The sequence below is a fragment of the Pteropus medius genome, unplaced genomic scaffold, assembly GCF_902729225.1.
Source record: "Pteropus medius unplaced genomic scaffold, Ma_sr-lr_union100, whole genome shotgun sequence".
Classification (NCBI taxonomy): domain Eukaryota; kingdom Metazoa; phylum Chordata; class Mammalia; order Chiroptera; family Pteropodidae; genus Pteropus; species Pteropus medius.
The window spans coordinates 3,992,908-4,014,727 of NW_024347862.1; the positions used below are offsets into that span (position 1 = coordinate 3,992,908).

At 43.7% G+C, this 21,820-nt stretch overlaps 1 protein-coding gene and 1 pseudogene across 1 annotated transcript; both read left to right on the forward strand.

Moving 5' to 3' along the window:
- Positions 1–638: 638 nt before the first annotated feature.
- On the forward strand, positions 639–21,542 carry VPS26B (VPS26 retromer complex component B). Its single transcript, XM_039878874.1, has 6 exons — positions 639–943; positions 8,421–8,577; positions 13,901–14,065; positions 16,725–16,900; positions 18,566–18,708; positions 19,139–21,542. Exons 1-6 carry the CDS (start codon positions 721–723, stop codon positions 19,283–19,285), a joined length of 1,011 nt encoding a protein of 336 aa, XP_039734808.1. The 5' UTR covers positions 639–720; the 3' UTR covers positions 19,286–21,542.
- LOC120615690 (uncharacterized) lies at positions 4,798–4,915 on the forward strand (annotated as a pseudogene).
- Positions 21,543–21,820: the final 278 nt, after the last annotated feature.

Sequence of the window (21,820 nt, forward strand, 5' to 3'; positions counted from 1 at the left end):
GTGTCAAAGGGCTACCTCTATCCCATTAAACAGTCGAACGTCGTACAGATCCGAATGTAGATATAGACTAATGTTTATCGAACTAAAACAATGAAGGAAAATCAAGGGGGAAACGCATTCAGAAGGGACATCTGCAGATCTGTTAATTTTACGGGACAAGTGGGCCCAAATTCTGGAAAGAGGCTGTAGCTACCATGTCAACTAAGGGAAAGACTAGCTGCCCTTCTTCCACTGCACAAGCGCAGTGAGCACACCTTCCTGCAGCCCGATGGCAAAAGCTACAGAGGCCGAGGCATGCGCATGCGCGGAGCGTCTCCGGCGCGTCGCGGCTAGAAGCCGCCTCCCCCGCCCCAGCCCCTCGCCCGGAGCAGCTGGAGCAGCTCTGGGCGTCGCACCCCGGGAGGCTGGGCAGGCTCGCTTCGCCGCTCAGCCCGCAACGCACCCGGTGGGCTGCAGCGGCTGGCACGCCTGGGCTCTGCACCGCCCCCTTAGAATTGCTCCGCAGCCTTTGCTCTCACCGCCGCCGGCTGCTCACGCCCGCTTGGGACTGGCGGGCCGCGGTGCATCCGTGCTCCGGGCGCCCAGCCGGCCCTGCCCTCCCCGTGGAGCAAGCATTCGTGCCTCGACCCACGCCTGGCCGCGCGTCCAGCCCGCTGATCTTCCCTTAGGGCAGCCCCAGCCCCAACCCCGGAGAGCCCGGCCCGCCCAGCCGGCGGCGAGATGAGCTTCTTTGGCTTCGGGCAGAGCGTGGAGGTAGAGATCGTGCTGAGCGATGCGGAGAGTAGGAAGCGTGCCGAGCACAAGACGGAGGATGGGAAGAAGGAAAAGTATTTCCTCTTCTACGATGGAGAGACGGTCTCCGGAAAGGTGAGCCTTGCACTAAAGCACCCCAACAAGCGGCTGGAGCACCAGGGCATCAAGATCGAGTTCATCGGGCAGATAGGTAAGTCGGCGCTTAGGGCCTCCCTCCCTGGCTGCGTCTGGCAGCCAGGTGCCCACTCGGGGCGGGGGACGGGGGTTCTGGGCAGCTCTGCTGAGGCCTGTCGGAGCTCCTAGTCTCCAGCTGTCTGAGGCCCGACCGTCTGTGACCACCCCTGCGTTACCGTCTTCTCTGCCAAAAGAGACAGCACCGCACGAGGGGTGTGGGTGCTGAGGTCACCGGGGGCGTCCCTACTGAGCCAGGTCGTCGTGGGTACCCTGCCCCAGAATGCCCCAGTTGTTCCTTCAACATGCCGCTCAGCTTGGCTTCCTGCCTACAGGATTTTGTAGTGAGATGCTCCTGCCTTAGCCTGCAGGTGGGTTTGTTACGGTTAGACCGTTCTTCCAGGATTGCTTCTGCCTTCCTCTGGCCCGTTAAGCTGGTCCTCTGTGCCTCACTTAGTCGTACTCTTACCCACCCTTTGTTTCTTTAGGTGTGATCTGGAAGAGATGGGTCACCAGTGTCTCATATTTAACCTTATCTCTGAACTGCCTATCTTTATACTTGTTTTGAGAAAGAAGACCTGCAGTCTTCAGACTCAGTCTTTCTGTCTATAGCCTGTATTTCAAAGGCTTCTTTATTAGAATGTTAGTTTTCAATTGACTCATTTTCTCCTTAAAGACAAAGAAATGGTGCTGCTAAGACTAAAATTAAATGATCAAAATTTCTCAATGCTCCATCAGTCTTTATGCATAATTATTAATAATTAGAACTAGACAGTAAAAGGCAGTAACAATACAAAAGGTTTGGGAAGCTGCCAGTTAAGATGCAGTTGTCTCCAATTCTAAGACTATTTGGAATCTTGTGTTCATTAAAATTCTCAGGTGTTTCTGAAATAAATTGTTTTTGTTGTTAGGTCAGGAGTAGATTCTCAGTAAATGCCCTTGTGGGCTGAAAAACCTCTGGCGGAAATTCATACCCTATACCACAAGTTGCATGTATAACTCTGTTGTTAGGGACTTCCTGGGAAAGGTTCCTCAGAGTTCAGCAAAGAATCTGTTCTCTCTCTTTTATAGGGGCAGGAAACCGGGGCCCAGTGTCTACAGTCAGTGTTCAACCTGAAGTATTTGCCTGTGGCATTTAAGAGAATGGCCAATCCTACAGGAATTTTTTATTGTTATTTCAAATCCAGAATATGGCCTTTTATGTACCAGAAAGGGATCTGAAGAGTGATTTTCATACCCTCTACTCTTCTGCTTCTAGTTTAGATGGGATTTCTCAACAGCACACTGTTGACATTTTGGGCCTGATAATTCTTTGTTGGTATAGAATGTTTAGCAGTGTCCCTGATCTCTATCTACCTAATACCAGAAGCACCTCCCACTTGTTACCTCAAAAATGTTTTAAGATACTGCCTTATGTCCCCTGCAGGGTAAAATTCTCCCTACTAAAGAGCCATTGAGTAGATAGGAGGAACCTAAAGCATTTTATGCTAAGCAAAACATATGAGATAGTCAAGAAGTCCTTGCCTACTTAGAATTAGTACTTTAAAGTAGTACTTTTAACATCGTTGCATGGATTCTTTGACTCTAATAGGAGTGTAGACAAGCAGGTTTAGCTTCTATCTATACCATCATTTCAGATGGTAATACCTTGTCAATAAGTGAAAGAAAACCAGTAGGTCTCCTGCCCCAGCAATATTGAAGAGCTGTTCAGGGGGAATGGTATCTATGCCTTCTTCTAGTCTAAATGAAAGGGAATTGAGGAAACTGCTTTCAATACCTGCCCTGCCTGGTTTCTTGTCTAACCCTTGAATCCCAGAACAGCATTTCTGCTAAGTATTCTCAGATCTTTTTATTTCTTCCATTGATAACTCTTCCTGGGCCACTGAGCACTATAGACTGATGTGAGGATATTGCGATGTCAAAGGATCATGCTTCGTGCAGAAAGTATGGTGTATCTATGTCATATACTTAAAACAGTCTGTGAACTCACCTCAGGGCAATAGCGTATGGTTCGTGAGTAATTTTGCTGAAGTTGTGGTCTTGTGGTTTTCTCCTTCATTGCACTCTGACTGTGTATCAAGTGAGTGGAACTTTGGTGACATTTTATGGGTCTTTCTGTATGGTTGACAGACAGTATGGGACTTACTATGGGGGGATAAGAAAGTTGATGTAATTGTGCTCTGTCCACCATCCTCATTGATTTCCTTTTTAACTCAAAAATTTTATCAACCATAGTCCCTTGGATTTGGTTCTCTTTTCCTTCCTCTCTCTGTCTCTCCTTCTTTTCCTTTCTTTCTTCTTGGGAAGAGTTCCTTAGATTGAAAATGAAGGGATTTATGTAATTAACCTTCTTATCTTTATGAGTAATTTGTTTTTTCTCCTGATCAAAGTGTTTTTGTTGTTAGAGGGACAGTATAGCACATGATTGAGGGTCAAGCAGACTGGGTGATGTAAGTTAGATAAGGCTCAATTAGTAATAATACAGAATTTGCTAGAGTCTTGTGAGGACTAGAGATATATGAAGTGCAGAGCTTGGCACAGGTAGTAGGTACTCAGTAAAAGGGAGTTAGGATGATCATTGTCATTTTCTCTTTTCCTGTTCCTTCTAGAATCTTGGTATCTTCCCTTTGTATGTGAAGATCTTTCTGCAAGGTCTGGCCTTCCACCCAAGCTCTTAATCATGCTTAAACAAACATGACAGCCCAGAAAGCCTTCCCTGACCTCCCCAGGCTGACTTAAGCACTTCTTCCACTGTTCTGTTAAAAGCCCCATTCGTACCTCTTTTCAAGCAGGATATGACAAGCTCGTGATTTTTTTTTTTTTTAACTTGTCTTCCCCTCACTAAATTCTGACACTCTAAAAGCCAGGGAATACCTTCAGTCCATTATTAGTCTGGTGGCTTTCTAATTTCATTAGCATATAGTAGATGTTCAGTAAATATTTGCTAAACTGGATACATTGGTCAGAGCTAAGAATTTACAAAAGTTATTTTCCAGATTTTTTTTTTTTATGTCCTCCTAGGTAAATCATAGTTATTTTAATGAAAGAAAGGGAGAATGTAGCTTTGCTTTGCTGGTTACTGTTAAGAGGCTGGGCTTCCTGCTCGTGCTTGTGTTGGAGACATTGATGAGCTAGGTGCAGCCCATACTCCACGCAACTTAGAACTAAGATGACTCACCATTTGGCCTGCACTGACTTGCACAGCATCTTCACTGACGGAAGTAGGGTAAGAAAATGTTAAAGCCGGATGTCTGTTCACCTTTTTCGCATTTTTCTTTCATCACACCTTATACCACATTAAAGCGGACTTCCCCCCGCTCCCCCGCCAGTATAATAAGAAAATAAGAGTTATCAGAGCTGTGGTCCATTCATTTCTGCACTGACTGCTCAGATTTTGCAGTTTGAATTTTGCTCCCCTGAGAGTATAATAAGGTCTTATTCATTTGTGTCATATGTGTTTTTCTTTTATCCTCAGGAAGTTTCTGAGCTGTGTTGGGATTCTGCCTGCACTTTGCATACTTTTTCTGATGGCCTAGTCTGTGTTCTATCAATGTCCACAAAGGTGTGGTGAGGGCATCTCCTGTGTCTCTCTAGCAGATAATAACCCACATTTTTAGAAGAATGCAATGTGACATATAAGAAGCATTGAGGGAAGTTCTGTTGTTAGAAGGAGGAGAAACCATTTTTCAACTGGGATCACCTGGAGAACACTGGTAGAGTATGTAAGGCACAGCCAGGCCACCTTGGCAACTAATGGGGTTAAATAAACCAAAGGTAATTATAAGGTTGAACTTGCAGAGGAGGGCAGACGTAAACACCTTCATACTCCAAAGCCAAATAGATTTTTTTTTTTAGGTTTTTAAAAGTAATTCCATCTATGGCTTGCCACCCTGAGCAAGCCCTATCCCGTCTGACCTCGGAAGCTAAGCAGGGTCAGGCCTGGTTAGTACTTGGATGGGAGACCACCTAGGAAGACCAGGTGCTGTAGACATAAAAAATAAAAAAAAATAAGAGATTATAAGCTGACAGGGTCCTTGAAATCTGTGAGGTCAACCAAGAGTTGCCTCAACTAAAAAAAGGTAATAATAATGCCACTGTATGTATCTGAAACCATTAGCACCAATCAAGCCTGTACTTCTAAAAACTTCAGACGCTTTCTATATTTCAATTCATTCACCCATGAAATGCTAAGTAAAAGGCATATTGAAATTAAATGGATTGATTCTAGCCTATTAATAGATTATTGTGGAGCTTGGAGCTGAGCTGCTATGTGCAGCCCAGGGGCGTGACAGCTCCTGCAGGTTTACCACGGTCCAGGAGATCTGAGTGGATGTGGCTGGCGTGAATCTTGACTGGGTTGCCAGTCAGCAAACACTGGTTGGGAAAATCAGAGTGTAGAGGAGGCGTTTAGAGGTCTTTTCGCTCTTGCTATTAGTTTCTTCTAAGACCACTGTAGAGCCTGGATCAAACGTGGTCCTGGCCCAGCAGCAAGTCTCAGGGTGTCTTTCACGGGATGACCTTATGCTGCACAGCTGGCTCAGTTTCCTTCCAAAGTGGCAAATTCACTCCTTAGCCGTTAGTGGTAAGTTTCACCATAAAAACATCCTGACTACAAAACTCATTTCCTCCTATAGGACTGAGAAGGCTAAAGACAGGGAAGTTACCTTAACAAAAAATCTTGGTCGGTTCTTTTAGCTTGAAATGAGTGGTCCCTGAGGGCTTTGGAGGTTGATAAGAACAAGGCATGACTTGTGGTTGCATCACTGAGATGGAAAAGAGTCAGTTTACCATCTCTTTAATATCCAAACAACCTTGGATTTTCTGACTTAATTTATGTAAGAGGAGACCAAACTTTCGGGTAAACAGCAAAGTAGGACTGCCATGTCTGCCCCTTTGCCCCACAGTGTTTGCAAAAGCATTGCAAATGGCTTATAAATTATAAATGAAAAAGTCAACTCTAGCCCTACTCAGACTACACACTGGCCACCCTTCCATAACATTCGGTGTAGGAGCTTGTGTTCATGTGTGTCCGGGATGAAGAGTGTGAAGGAAAACGTGACACTGTGCAGGGAAGGACCACCCCTGCCAGAGGTCCTGGCCACAGCCAAGTTCCCCTGCTAGGTCAGGCAAACTGTTGCTAGGATCCTCTGATGCTGGCAGCCTGAGGATCCTTCTCTGTTTTTCTTCTCATGTTGCCTTTGGGCTCTGTGATCACATTTGTGTATTTTTCTATCCTTCTTTTCCCATCTTTCTCTTGACTCTGGGATTTCTCACTTAAAGATAATGGATACTAGGGCTTTGCTCTGCCTACTTTTGTCCCCTGAGACTAAGGCCAGAATTTAGTGCTTGAGAACTGAGGCACCAGGTTCCCCAGTTGAGGGATCAGGGCCAGCATAGAAGCCAGGACCATCAACAAGGGCTCTTAGCAGTGGACCAGCAAGAGTAAGTAGAGGAGCCCTTGTCATGGCCTGGAGTGTTGCTCTGTTCCTACCCAGTCACTGCATGTCCTTTTATTGAGGGGCACAGTTATTGGATTTTAAAACGATCAAGGGGTTTCTCACCTTTCCCTGTCCTTTCCTCCCATAGTTTGCAACTGCCATCTCCCATTTAGTGGTTTTGTGGATTATTACTCACTACCCAGAATGCTGCCCATTGCCAATTCCATTGTTTGTAATAGTAGATGGATCAAAGTATACTAGGAAATCAGAAACAACTATAATCACAGAATACAGTGTAAATTCACATAGGTATAGCAGCACCCGTTTGGATTAACCACACTGCTGCCACCTTCAAGAGTTCGGTAAATTTTAGGACAGAGCCTACTCAGCTTTAGAATGCCTCCCTGTGTGGGGGAAAACCATTCCCTGTGGAATAGGTGTGGCAGGGCCAGCTCCTAGGGCAGCAAGGGGTTGATTTTACACAGAGACTAAAAGCACCATTTGAAACCATTTTTTCCTTCTGGGCATGATTCTCCCCCAGGGCAGGGCTGGACACTGGATTGGCTCTAGATTGGCTAGAGAACTGGTTTCTGTGAGTCAAGATGACTTTGATCCAGATTGAATCTCAGACCTTTTTCTGTCTGGGGTGGACCCAAAGCAAATGCACCTCTTTCTTGCCATCCCTGACACCTGGATATCCCTGAGAGAGATAGCCTGCTGTGCTCTGAAGATCCGGGACCAGGCCTAGTGAGTGGTTGTCCCAGATACTCCTCTCTCTGTGGACTTGTCTCTTTATCCCCAAGCAGCCAACAGCAGAAGCAGCAAGTGCACTCTGCCTGTGCCATTTTCCCAGTTGGCCTATCCTACTTCAGGTTGCAACGTAGCATAGGATTGGAGCCCAGAAATGCCCACGGGGTGGTACCTTGGCTATAATGTGGCCATATATAGTCACAGTCAGTATTAAATTCATAGCCAGAGGGTGTAGGTGGAGGGGAGGATACCAGGGAATCTGGGCATATAGGCCTTATCTCTAAAGACCATGCATATAGCAAAAGTTAGTACTAAAATAGCAAAGTACAGACAGGCATAAAATAATATAGGATAAGTGGGTGACATGAACTTATAATAAATATCAAAACTATTTCCAAGGGAGGATGAATTTAAGCAATGCTTGTTAGAAATGGAAAATCTCAGCCCCCTACCATAACCCCTGAATTAAACGCCAGGGGTAGGGCCCAGCAATCTGTGTTTTCACAGGCCCTCCAAGTGATTCTGATGTACACTGAACTTTGAGAACCTCTGCTTTAGATGGAGAGAATAACATTAAAACTTCTGTGTCAGACCGGCCACGTGGATTCCTTTTTGAGGGATAATAGCAGCTAGCAGCTAATGTTTTTTGAGTATTTGCTATCTATTTGGTACTATATTCTAAGTCCTGTACCTTCCCTGCCTCCTTTAATTCCCACAAAACCTTATGACGTGGTTATGTTTTACCCCTATTTTACTAGGTCATAGAAACAGGAGTGGGAGACCTGCTCTAATCTCAGCTCTGCAGCCAACCCCTGTGCCTCTAAGCCAGTCATTTAACCATGTATGCCTCAGTTTCCTCATCTCTTAAATGGGTGATAGGGCCTGTCTTAACCATCTCACAAGATTATTATAAGGACGATATGATTAAATACCTATGAATACTTTAAAAGCTAGAAATATATTTTTTAATGTTTTTAAAGAAATGTGGTGTGTTTGATAGTGGTTACCCTGATGTATCCCTTATTAACGTGCCGCCCTGATTTTCCTGGAGCAGGACTATGGTAGGTTCTTACTGTGCCACAAGATTTCTCTATATAAAACGGAAAAGTATTTAGAAAGGAGAGAGGTGGAGGGAGACCAGCATATGGGGAATGCACTGAAGGAGCAGCTTAGGAAAAGAGGGAGTCAAAAACAAAGGTCTGTTTGTGGGGAAGGTTTTACAGAAGAGGGGTTCCTGCATCCTGGAGCCCCTTGCTAGGCCCTGAGTAGCTCGGGGTCTGGTAGAGGAGGCTGATGCTCTCTCTCCAGAACTCTACTACGACCGTGGGAACCACCATGAATTTGTGTCCCTGGTGAAGGACTTGGCCCGGCCTGGAGAAATTACCCAGTCACAGGCCTTCGACTTTGAATTCACCCACGTGGAGAAGCCGTATGAGTCCTACACAGGGCAGAATGTGAAGCTCCGGTAAGTTGTGCCCAAAAGCTGCCCCCCAAGCTGCCCCATGTGGAGCAGCACCTGAAACTGTCCACATTTCTGAGGATCTTTATAAGGATACTGAGGAGGAGGAGTGCTGAGAGCAGTGGTGTGCTGGTAAATGTTTACCAAAAGGCTCTCTGGACGGAAAAAACCCTGGTATGTAGCATTTGTCAATTTCTTTAAAGTAAATAGTCCCTCCATGGCCAGTTTCAAGCTACCAACCTGACATCCCCCAATGCAGAGTTGGGAAGAGAAGTACAGTAGCCACCTTTGCAGAGCATTACCCTCATACGGAGACATTAAATGTAAATTTCCCCATTAGCAGAGAATTGTAAAATGTAGCAAAATAATTAGGAAGCAATGAGTTTTTAGTATGTATTACCTTTGTTTTTAATGTAATTCATTTAATTATAAGTTTATATAATTTAATTTTTAATAATTACTGTGTTTAACAACCAGTTGATAAAATTCCTGAAAATTCAACAGTCGTACACTGGTACAAGCTGCCTCCAGCACACCACTGGCTGGGCATCAGGACTTATTGATCCTCAGTCCAGCTCTGCCACACACAAGCAATGTGATCCTGAGTTCTGACACTCACCTTTCTTACTAGAGAAATGGGTAATAGATTTGGGTCCTAATTCTAGATCTATCCTCTCCACCTTTTCAGTGATGAGAGAATAAAACATAACACAAAGTGACAAGTTCTTAAAAGAATAATAAACACGATTTAAGTACATGAGATTGTTTTCATTGTTCTAGTCTCAGAAACTGGGGATAGGGACTGATTCCAGGGCCTATGGGGTAAAAAAAAAAAAAAAAAAAAAAAATACAGAGCATTCGTAGCATCTTGGATGTAATCCAAGATTATGTGATGTCACTGAGATAAAGGAGATTTTATCCTCTATCACTCTGGACACTTTGTTCCGGATCTCGATATTACCTCATAAGATCAGTTCATTCTCATCACCTGAAGGCCTAGATTTAGGATGGTGCAGAATATAGCATGACATTTTTTCTTTTATTTTATTTTTTATTTTTATTTTTCAATAACCATTAACATACAACATTATATTAGTTTCAGGTGTTCAACATAGTGATTAGGCATTTGTATAACTTAGGAAGTGACCATCCTAATAACTCTAGTACCTATCTAACACTGTAAGTAATTATTACAATATTATTGACTATATTCCCTATGCTATATTTTATATCTCCCCTGACTTTTTATAACTGGCAATTTCTACTTCTTAATCCTTTTCCTTTTTCACCCATCCCCTCAACACCCCTCCCATATGGCAACCATCAGTTTGTTCTCTTTCTCTATGAGTTCGTTTCTGTTTTGTTTGTTCATTTATTTTGTTTTTTAGATTCTACATACAAGTGAAATCATATGGTATTTGTCTTTCCGATACAGCAAGACTTTTCCTCCCTTTCTCCCTTCCTCCCTTATCTTCCCTCTTCCTTTAGAAGAATGTTTGTAGGCTCTTCTTTTTCAGTCTTTGCAGTGAGGTCTAAACACAGTCATTGCCCCCACTAAAAACGGCATTTCATAATTGTACTCAGAAAGCAGCACCTAAGCTTGCCTGTGGGATTTATTGTTATTCAACTTTATTTTTTGCAGTGGATTTTTCTTAAATGTTTTTATGTCAGAAGGAAAGATGTTGAAAACAGTATAGCAATTTCTTAAAATGTTAAAAATAGAGTTGTCATACGATCCAGCAATTTCACTTCTGGATACATATCCAAAAGAAATGAAAGCAAGGACTCAAACAGATATATGTATACTCACATTCACAATAGCTAAAAGGTGGATGCCATCATTGACAGATGAATGGATAAACACAATGTGGTATATACATACAATGGAATGTTATTCAGCCTTGAAAGGGAGGGAAATCCTATCATGTGCTACAATATGGATGAATCTTAAAAACAGTATGCTAAGTGAAATAAGCCAGTCATTAGAAGACAAATACTGTGTGATTTCATTTATAAGAGACAAAGTAGAATGATGGTTGCCAGGGTCCAGGGAGTTAGTGTTTAATGGGGACTGTGTTTCAGTTGAGGAAATTGAAAAAGTTCTGGAGATGGATGATGGTGATGGTTGTACAACTATGAAAGTACTTACACTTACTATTGTACACTTAATATTGGTTAAAATGATAAGTTTTATGTTATATATTGTAGAGGAAGAAAAAAACATTTTCTTCTACCTATCTTAGGTTCATTGGCTTAGCTCTGCAAATTAGAGTGACAAAAGACAGATTAGCAAGAGCAAAACAAACAGGTTTATTCACATATGCATTGTGCATACACGTGGAGCTCAAGGATAAGTAACTCAAAGAGGTGGTTAGAACTTGGGTTACATAAGCATTTTAATAGAAAAACAATCTTAGAAATGATAAAAAAGGAAAGGGACTTGGAGATTCTAGGACAACAAATTGTGAGGAGGTAAACCAATGGGGATAGACAAATGAAAAATAAGGGTCATTTTAGCAAGGTTTGTTATATAGATTTCTCTGGTGTAGTCTCTGGGCTGATATGAGTCTGGAGTTGTCTCTTTGAAAGAATGTCCTACTTTCCTGGAATGTCTCTTTGAAAGAATGTCCATCTTTCTGGAAGAGAGGGGGAGGGCCAATCATTTTTCTGGTATCTGCTTCCTCTCAGTTCCTTCTAGCTCTATATCATCTTTATGTCAGAGTGTCATATTTTGAGGTGGCATACTCTGAACCCCTTCTATATTTTACCACAGTAAAAAAGGAAAATAAAAGAAAGGAAGGTGTTGCAGTTGAAATTGATGAAGACTTTAGGATTCATGTTGAGAAAGAAAGGAGATAAAGAAAAGAAAATTATTTAAGGACAGTTTATAGAAGATGTAAATTCCAGATTAAGGGCTTGTATCTTATTACATAGGCAGAGGGAAAACATGACAATGATGTTTTGGGTTCTTTTTTCTTTGTTTTTAGGCAGAGGAGTGGTTCTATTGGAAGATGAATTTAAAGTCAACATGTGGTATTTGATGGATGAGTAGAGTGTGGAGAAAAAACAGTTTGAAGGATAGTATGAAGTCCTAAGAGTTTTGCAGGAAACAAGCAGAAAACTGGGAATTTAATAGACATAGGCAGAATTTACTAGTGAGTGGAGATACAGACAGAGGGCTATCAGGAGGAAGAGATGATTTGTAAATAAGATGATTCATCCAATTTTAAAGTTTGGAGCACTGGCAGAATAGAGAAGTGTGAAAGATCACTAGACAATTGGAAATTCAATCCTGGCACTCAGGACAGAAAAATGCACTGCTGGGAATCATCTGCTCAGTGATAATAACTGATACGTTTTCCAAGGAGGAAAGCTAAGGGAGAGAAGAGCTCAGGGCCTATGGGGGGCTATTAGCGGATAGTAGGAGGTGAAGCAGTGTAATGCCCTCCTGTGGAACCGTGGGAAAGCATTTCAAGGAAGATGAAGTGTTTTAAACTCTAATGTAGAACTGACACTGAAAAAAAGGCCACTGGATTAGGCAGCTGGGAGGCTGGGTGTTATATTTTTCAGGAGGGCAGTTTCTGTTGGTGGTGGCGACTGGGGAAGATGCTGCAGTAGTTAGAACAAGACCCCTCTGTGACAGCTGTCTCTGAAGGACAGTCAAGCAAGAGTGTAAGGCCTGGAGAGTGTTCTGGGGATTGATGAGTTTGGGACTTTTTATAAACTCAGAGCAAGAAGCCTTTAGCTGGAGAGAGATTTGATACATTAAGAAAATGGGAAAAGTTGGAGGTTCAAGATGCCAGACAGTAGACTTTCTACCAAGATTCTCATATTAAAATCATTTGAGAAGCTCTAAAAAATATTGATGCCTCTGTCCCTTTCCAGGGCAATTAAAATCAGTTATGCCTCCTGCATCAGGATTTTTAAAGCCCCTCCCTCCAGGTGATTCTGCTGTGTATCCAGGTTGAGTCAATCTGCTAGAGGGAGAAGGAAAAAATGTCCTGAGAGATAGAGGTGCTATTGGAAGGAGGAAAGGATGGGCAGTGGTACAGACACACATGTTTAAACCCTAAGCAAAAAAACAGCACAAAGAAGAGAAGAGAGAGAATTATAAATCATGACTTGTAAGGCCTTCATCTTCTTAGTATAGTAAGAGAAGGGGAGGGAAAGGCCTGGAGCCTGAGCAATTAGAAAAGAGTTAGGAACAAATGTCTTGGGGAGTGTGATGGATGTTACTGAGATGAATGAAATGACTGCCAAGAAGCAGTGCCACACTGAAGAGAGTAGCCCAATGTGTAGTTGATCTGGTTAGCAGTTTTCTCCAGGAATGCTTGACGATGGGGCTTATCTAAGTTTTATTTAAAAGAAAATATAATGAAAGGGGTATTTCTTATTTCCTTGGGTATTAGCAGAGTTAAGTCAAGGGGACAGGCATGCTGGGGAAGGCCACACTAAAGTGGCTGGCCATAGACGTCTGGTTTGGCATACTAAAGCCTTCAGGAGCTGTGTCTTTTGTCTTCTTTCTAACTTGCCCTTTACCACAGCAACCCCCTTTCTGAAGATCCTAGTTCAGCCAGAGATTTTCTTTGTTTGTACACAGCAGGTCCTCTCCCACTTCTGTTGCTTTACTTATAAGATTTGTTCTCCCAAATGCTCTTTTTTCTCTCCTCCCAGTACTCAATTCCTATACCTGAATTAGCACTTTCTGTGTATTCTAATGTTTCTGTTTATTTGTCCATCTCCCCCAGTGGACTGTGAGATTATGTCTCTTATTCATCCTATGTCTAGCAGTGAACATTTGCTGAATAAATAGCTAACTTAATTTCTCCATTTCCTATTCTTCTAACTATGAGGAACTTAAAATGCTTAGTGATTAAATATTGTTAAACGAACGGCCATGCAGATAGGAGTATAAGATAAATCCCTGTACCCAAAGAGCCAGGAGTTAGTTGAAATATAAAACCTACTCACAAATACATGGTAGGTAATGGTGAGGACTGTGAAAGTTACAGGAATAACATGCTACCAGAATACAGAGCTGAGAAATCACTTTTACTTAGAGCAACATTCTTAACCCAGAGCATGGACTCAAAATGGGATTTGGGGAAAGAGCCTTTGAACTTCCTGGAATTGTAACTGCAGAATGTTGTGTATAAGTGCATAGGTGCATTTTTTTCTGGTCCACAGAAGTAAATTCTCAAAGGAATGCAAAGCCCCAAAGGTTAACCGTTGTAAGGGGTTCTTTCAAGTGGGTTGATTTGGTGCTTAAACCTACATATAGCAACTGGAAACCAGGAGTATTCCTTCATAACACGTCCATCTCCTCCAGGTACTTCCTTCGAGCCACCATCAGCCGCCGCCTCAATGACGTTGTCAAAGAGATGGACATTGTAGTTCACACACTCAGCACATACCCAGAGCTGAACTCTTCCATCAAGATGGAGGTTGGGATTGAGGACTGTCTGCACATCGAGTTTGAGTACAACAAGTCCAAGTAAGCGCCTGGGGCCCCAAGTTGTCAAAGAACTGTTTAGGCAGGTTAAGATCGGTCCTGATCAGAATGCAAAGTCATGGGAGCCCCTTGCTTCTGCTCTTTCATGGTGACATGCTATGGGAGAGATCACAGAAATGACACAGAGAATATAAGGTGCCAGACTGGTTGAAGTACATTAGCCAGGAAATAAAACTGCATTGACGTAAACTAAGCTATGTTAAATGAAGAAGGTAAATTTAAGTTAAACACCCTATGATGTCTTTGAAAGTCAAGCTGAACTAGTTTTAAGGCTGTTTTGGATTCCAGTTACAGCTGTTTCCTTTTACTGCTGAAAATAATTTCAACATTGTTCCATTATCATCTGTCTCCTATATACAGTATGTCTTTAGAAGGCAAAGTGAAGAAACCAAACACCGGCCGAGGTGAAAAATACCTGATGCCTTTTCATAAAGATCTTTAAATAATTTTATTCTAATCGGCAAGTTGAGAAGCCATATATGTTTTAAACTGTGTTTACTGTTAGAACATGAAAATATTTAAGTGCTTGTAAATCACAACATGTACAGTTCAAAAATGTACCACAGCATCTTTCTTATCAATATAATACATTCTTGAAAATGTTTGAAAATCAAATGCGTGAAAGTAAAAATGTATTCTATTTACAGAGAGCTAAAAAAAAAAAAAGTCAGAGTCTATAATTAGGGTTCTCCCTGTGGAAAGACCCTTATCTCAGATTCACTTATCCAGAAGCTCAGAGCAAGGGGACTGAGCCGCATGACCTCCTGCAAAGGGGTTGGGAACAAGGTTCTTTTATACCAAGAACATAGGTGCTTCCTGTAACGGGTGAGAAAAAGATGTGTTTTTTTTTTCCACCTGCCCCCTGTCCTGGAACCAAGGGGTGTCAGTAAAATGACCACTGTGATCCAGAACAGGCCCTGCATGGCCTGGCGTCCACCTATGGAATGGGGTGGGATGAATTGGGAGGAAAGTTTATCTGGGCCCACAGGGATGTGTAAAGGAACAAGTTTCTTCCCCTTTCTTGTCGCAGTTTCGGGGCTCTGTGGGCCTTCCTGCCCACCAAGACCCTAGGCACCTGACAAAGTGGGTAGCTGGCAGGTATTGCCACTTTGTAGGAGTTCAGAATAGCTATCAGTCAGCAATGTGTTCATGACCAAATTTAGTATATGAAAGGCACTTTTGAGAGTCAGTTACGTGATGTCAAGGGCTGGATACTCCCAGGCTCTGGCACTGCCCTATATGATATAACAAAGAGCCCAGCACTTGGAATTATGTCCTATTCTGCCATTAAGGAGTAGAGCTAAAGTTAGCAGGTATTAAAATTTTTGCACTTTGGGTTTCTGAAAAATGAGGGGCTTAGATCAGGTTAGTGGATTTCAAACACACACACACACTGAAAAATGAGGGGCTTAGATCAGGTTAGTGGATTTCAACACACACACACACACACACACACACACACACACTGAAAAATGAGGGCTTAGATCAGGTTAGTGGATTTCAAAACACAATACACACACACACACACACACACACACACACACACTCTATGAGTAAAGTCAAGAGAAGAGCTCGCAGCCAGGGCCTTAGGCCCTCCACAAGAGCAGCTCTTCTATGTGCCTGCATATCAGTGCTTCTGTCTGAGATTCCATGTAGAATAAAGAAATGTTCAATTGATTAAAGTTGGAAACCCCCTAGAATCTCTGATCTCTAAGCATTTCTTCTGAAATGCTGTGAGTGGCCTACATTCTGCTTTTGTAAGTGTTCTTAGGTTATCTACTTAGAGCCTCCATAGTCTTCGCAAAGCCTGGAAATTAGAAACTTGGGTTAACATCCTGTGTCTATCCCCTACTCAAATCCTAGTTAAATTACTTCAAACTTCCTTTTCTTCACCTGCTGTGTTACGAGGTTAAATTCCAAAGTCCCTGCCAACACTCATGTGCTATGATTCTGAACTTCAGGTTTTGCTCTCTGCCTGCCATGCCTAATACTGGGCTATCGACATACAGACCACCAGCACTACTGCCTGACCCAGAGAAAAGCACTATGCAATGTAGCCAGATTCCTAACAGCTCATACAGCAGAAGCCATGTGAGCAGAGCCCAGAGTGAAGGTGCGGATGGAGCGTGATGCATGCATCTTGCTCTGCTGCTCCTGCCTGGCCTGTCAGGTCCATTGCACGCAAAACTGCTACGGGTCATTGAGGCTCAGTTCCTAAAAGACATTTCGTGGAGCCCAGAGAGGAAAAGCAAGACCTGGTTTTTGCATATGTGGGACTGGCCTCTCATATATGAGGATATCTAAAAGAACAAACACAAAACATAAATGAAGTTACAGTGCTTGAGCAGATAAATCAGATGAGCAAACATGAATGGGTGATGAAACATGCAGGAAAAACATCTTTTGAGCTGTACATAGAAGAATGGAAGGGACAGAAATTACTTTGATTCAAGTAAAGAACATGGTGAGAAATCAGTCTGTAATGGAAGTATGGGTGGCAATATGGGCAAGTGTGCACCAACTCCATCTTTAGCCAACATGCAGTGCAGAGTACCCTCTCTGGAGAATATAAAGGCCTATAAATGTGCAAAGGGTTGGCTGCTGTGCACACATCTTAGTTTCTTTACTTTCTCTTCTCCAGATACCACTTGAAAGACGTCATTGTAGGGAAGATATACTTCCTGCTGGTGAGAATCAAAATCAAGCACATGGAGATAGACATTATCAAGCGGGAAACGACAGGCACAGGCCCCAATGTGTACCATGAAAATGACACAATAGCCAAGTATGAGATCATGGATGGAGCACCAGTGAGAGGTGAGCCTCATGGCCCCCACAATCCCTAGCCACCTCGCCTTTTCTCTGTTAAAGTGAGATTTCTATTAATCTATAATTTCTTAATCTCTAATTGTACACTGGGGTCTCAGTAAGGAGGAAAAGGAGGCCTTGAGTCTGTGGAACTCAACTTCTCTCCTGTCTTCACCCAGAAGACCATAAGAGCTCTACTTTCATTTCGTTTCTAAAGTGAGCTTATTGTACCAGAGATTGAATCTCAAGTTATGCCTGTTAAAACAAAAAAGTTTGTAAAATACCGGTTTAGCAGATATAGTTTTAATATTTTCTTACTTTTTCCTGTTGACATTCTGACATTCTTTGCTGCTAGGGGGCAAGAGATTGATAACAGAAGAGTCATTTTTGTTACCTAGTTCTAGCTCTGATAAAATATTGCATTCTCTGAATTCATTCACCAAGTATATAAACTGCGGCCAGCACTACTAGGGGCTACAGACAGCACTAAGAACTGGACAGGAAAAGGGTCCTCTCCTCATTCCCAACAGAGCTAACGTTACGTCTGAGATGAGTGGAGTTGAAAGCTTTGTTATTTGGGGAATCTATACGATTATTTGGGAGTAGCCATCATTTACATTCTTCATTGACTCTGCTGAACCTGACGATAAAGAAATGTATTTCTTCATTTAGAAGTGCTTGGTGATGCCAAGGTTTTATTCAGTGTATTCCCACAGTCTGTTACATGCAGAAGTAGGAGTATCATAAATTTAGCAGCCCAAAACACCGGAGACAATGACACCATATCCTTGAGTGTCACCATTCCAGGTCCTTGGGGAAATAGGACTTAGCTCTCCTGATTCTATGTTCCGTTTTTTCAGCAGCTATGCACATTGAACCAATCGTCATTTTCCCTGTACGAATGAAATGGGACACTGAGAAACAATACAAAAACAGCAGATAATTGAAAGATCATTTATATTTAGCTTTAGACTCCATTATAGGTTTGGCCTTTCTCAGTAGAATTATTGCCCTAATTTTGTTGCACTTATAGTAGGAAAGGCACAGTATTAGAGCTGGAGGGAATCTATAATATTACATAGTCTGTTTCCGTAATTTTTCACATGAGAAAATTAAGGTCCAGAGAAAGCAACAGACTTACTCAGAATTCACACAACTGGTTAATGGAGAACTGGGACCAGAATGAGGATTTTCCATTTCCCAGAACATTATACCATCCTGCCAATCCATCTTAGAGTGGAGATGTATTTTGGAGGGCATACACTAATTAGGATGGAGGAAAGTAGCATCAAAATTGCTGGGTGACTTTCTAAGTTAGCTGGGGTCTGACAATTGGCTCTTGAAAACCCAACAACTAGATGTATTACATGTGATCAAAAGATTCTTGACAGTAATATCCCTGTGCAGTTCATCTCCACTGTGACTCACAGGTCCCTCTGAGGGGATGGTGAGAGAAGGACATTTAGAAGACACCACCTGGAATGGAATTGCAGAGTCACATTTTTGCTTCAGCAAATCATTGGGCATTGGAATGCAACTCCCCATAAGGCAAAAGCATTTGCTTAAGTGTTCCATGCCATGCTCAGGTGGCATCTCCCTGCTCTGGTCAGAGTGACTTGGTGTAAGGTAGAGTGGTGACTTTGTCCCTTGTTGATTCCTGCTTGGCCCTTACAGGAGAGTCCATCCCAATCCGGCTCTTCCTGGCAGGCTACGAGCTCACTCCCACCATGCGTGACATCAACAAGAAGTTCTCTGTGCGCTATTACCTCAACCTGGTGCTGATAGACGAGGAGGAACGGCGCTACTTCAAACAGCAGGTGAGGCCTGGGCACCTCCTCCAGACCCCTGGCAGCCCTAGTGACAGAACAGTAACAGCATCATCTGCAAAGATCAGGCTTTGTTTCTGACAGGTTAAGGAGAACAGTACTAGTCTCCATGCCACTTATTGGTTTACCAAGAGGTGGAAACCCTGGGTTACCTGGAGTCCCACAGCAAGAATGAGGGTTCCCAGTTGATACCTAGAGTCTGCTTTCTCAGGCCCAACCCCAGCAACCACTCTGCCTTTCTGGCCCACACCATCCAAAGAAACTCTGGGGACAGGGAGGTATGGATGGCTGTTACCTTTGATGAGAAGTAAGCAGAGGCCGATTTTGCCTAAGAATCCCCAGGAGAAAGCTGGAGCCTCTGGGAAATCCATCTCCACACCATTCTCTCACGATGTCACTTTGCTTCCTCCCAATTCTGCAGGAGGTGGTGTTGTGGCGGAAGGGCGACATCGTGCGGAAGAGCATGTCCCACCAGGCAGCCATTGCCTCACAGCGCTTCGAGGGCACAACCTCCCTGGGTGAAGTGCGGACCCCCAGCCAGCTGTCTGACAACAACTGCAGGCAGTAGGCCCCCAGGGCCAAGAGCTGCTGGGCCTCCACTCAACACTCCCGTCTACCAGACACCAGTGGCTGGTGGGGTGGGGGACGGGGAGGGACAGTGTGATGCTCAGCTGACCCGTCACTTGCAACCTGAAAACAAATCATGATTTTGACTTAAATTCCTTTTTCTGAAGAACCTAAGGGGCTTGGGCTGGGAAGCAGTGTCCCTGGGATTCTGCGGCTGATATGGGAATAGCGAGAGGTAGCATCCCAGCAGCTGTGTCTCTGGGAAAAGAGCCTTCCATTGAGGCCTTGCACGTAAGCTGCCTCGCATCGTATTGGAGAGCAGAGTGCCAGCATCTTTGGCTCTGGCTCTCTGGCTTCCCGATACAAGATCTGACCCACGTCCCTGAGATTCTAAGCTGCCAACGGGGCCCTGGGCAGTCATGTCTTGTCCTCCCATGAGTCCTTGAGGTAGTGGCAGAAGGAGTTGGGCCTGCCCCATCCTAAGTGGACAGGGGGAGACTCAAGATCAGGAAGCTACCTCTTTGGGAATCTCGGATGTGGTGCTTTGACGTTTCCACAAGCCACCTCCTTTCTGGCCTTTCTCTCCCTGCTGGGACGCAGGCACCTACCTTCTCCATCTTATATGGATCCTTGTCAGTAATATGCTGGAATAGAAGCCTGTGGAAGGGCCTTTGGCTGATTGTCCCCTCACCTTTGAGAAATTCTGACACAGAGACACCCTGGGGTCAGTGTCATGCATGGAGGGCAGCAGCGTTAGACACAGGAGGCCAAGCTAGTCCACTGAGGAAGTATGATAACTGCACATGGTAGCTGTCTGCCTTCACCATGTGTCTCCATTCATCAGCCCTGAGTGCTGGGTGGTTTCAGGGTATTATTCTATATGCCCCAGAAAGTCTAAACAGGAGCATCTGTTTCCTTCAAGAACAGATCCCAAGAAGGAGCCTTGATCTCTTTGCTTCCCCGTATAATGAGTAGATCCTCATCACTCCTTGCTCTTCATTTAATTTCAGAGAATTAGGGCTGGGTTTCAAACAATTGAAAATTTTGTTCTTACTGTCGCCTAAGCTCTTTCATTCCCTCCTTAAACCTAAGAATTACGGGAGAGCAATGAGGTACTCAGAAGAAGACTGCTGCACAACTTCGGAATAATTCTGCTTGCCAAATTATGTCTTCATCTTCACCAGTTGACTGACCAGATTTAAGACCATTGGTGTTTTTGTTTTAAAACACATGGATAAAAACTGTCATGGATATTCTTTTTATACTAGAGGCGAGGGGTTTCCTTCTGCTGTGCTGTGCTTGGGTTTGTTGTAGTAAGTGTTGACATCCTTTTCTGCCTCATCTGGAAGTGACCAAGAATGACTCTCCTGTTGGCCTCCTTTCCCTTCTAGGAAGAAGACCACGCAGACCCCACTGGCCAATAAGTACAATATTTGGCAGTGTGAATACTCTGTAATTAGGAAGGCAGAGGGTTGGTACCTGTGTCATCTTTCAGTTAGTGTGGAAACGGGAACTTCTCTTTTCCTCAAAAATCAGTGCAATCATGGGCCTTTGACTGGGCAGGGCTCATGGGTCAGCACTGAGACTAGAGGGAAGGGCATTTGGGATAACACTTGGGGTTGACTGGGCACAGCAGAACCAAGGAAGGCGCAGTGGTTTCCCCTATGCTGGACCCCGAGTTCAGGTGCGATGGACAATCCCCGTGGGAACAGGATCACTCATTCAGCTGCCCCTGCATTTTCAAAGTTGGGGCTTAAGTGTACGGGGTAGGCAGATTCTGTGTTCCTTGCATTTTCAGATCTTGAGCTCAGGCTCTTGTGTGCCTCCCATAATGGTATTCTAACTAGAAAGCATCTGTCAATTCCTCTGCCTCCCAATGGACAATACAAATTCATTTTCCAACTTTGCTAACATCTTAAACCTTTCTTCTGGGAGAACTAGAAGTTAGAATTTGCTTTTATTCTCTCAGGAGTTGTGCACAAGCCAGGTCTTCTGTTTCTCTTCCCCCGTTCTTCTCTGTCCAACTGTGAAAGTGAGGGGAGGCTCTTGTCCCCCTCCTTAAAGGTCTGCATACCTGGGCGTGTATAGGTACTAAACCGAGCAGTGCAACTTGTAATTAAGCAGCTGCGGTGTTTACATGTTTCTTAAAGTGTCGTCTTTTCAATGGCTGTATTTTAAAAAAAGAACATTTGTTTCAATTGTCTCTCTGATTAAAGAAAGCCTCTGTGGCTTGGAGGCATTATGCCTATGGTCCGCCAGGTTCTGTGGTCTCTTTGTTCTTACACCATCCCACCTCACACAAAGGGAAGACAGCCTCCTACCCAGAGCCAACACGCCTGCCCTCTCTGTGTCTGGCCCCTGGTGAACAATGATGGGCCCTTTATTAGTACATGTTTTAGACAATGGCTGAGAAAGGAATCCCGGTTTTACCTCTGTCTAGCAACTTGTCCTAAAACTGCTGATGGTTTACACCCCCGTGGGACCCATATAACTCCAGGGGTCGGTTCTATTCAGTGGGTGTTAACAGACTAGCCGT

Bases quoted from the DNA above. Each gene is read 5' to 3' on its own strand.
- VPS26B (XM_039878874.1), top strand. From the start codon at position 721: ATGAGCTTCTTTGGCTTCGGGCAGAGCGTGGAGGTAGAGATCGTGCTG. The intron at 944-8,420 runs GTAAGTCGGCGC...CTCTCTCTCCAG, and splicing joins CGAGTTCATCGGGCAGATAG to AACTCTACTACGACCGTGGG. The intron at 14,066-16,724 runs GTAAGCGCCTGG...TCTCTTCTCCAG, and splicing joins TTTGAGTACAACAAGTCCAA to ATACCACTTGAAAGACGTCA.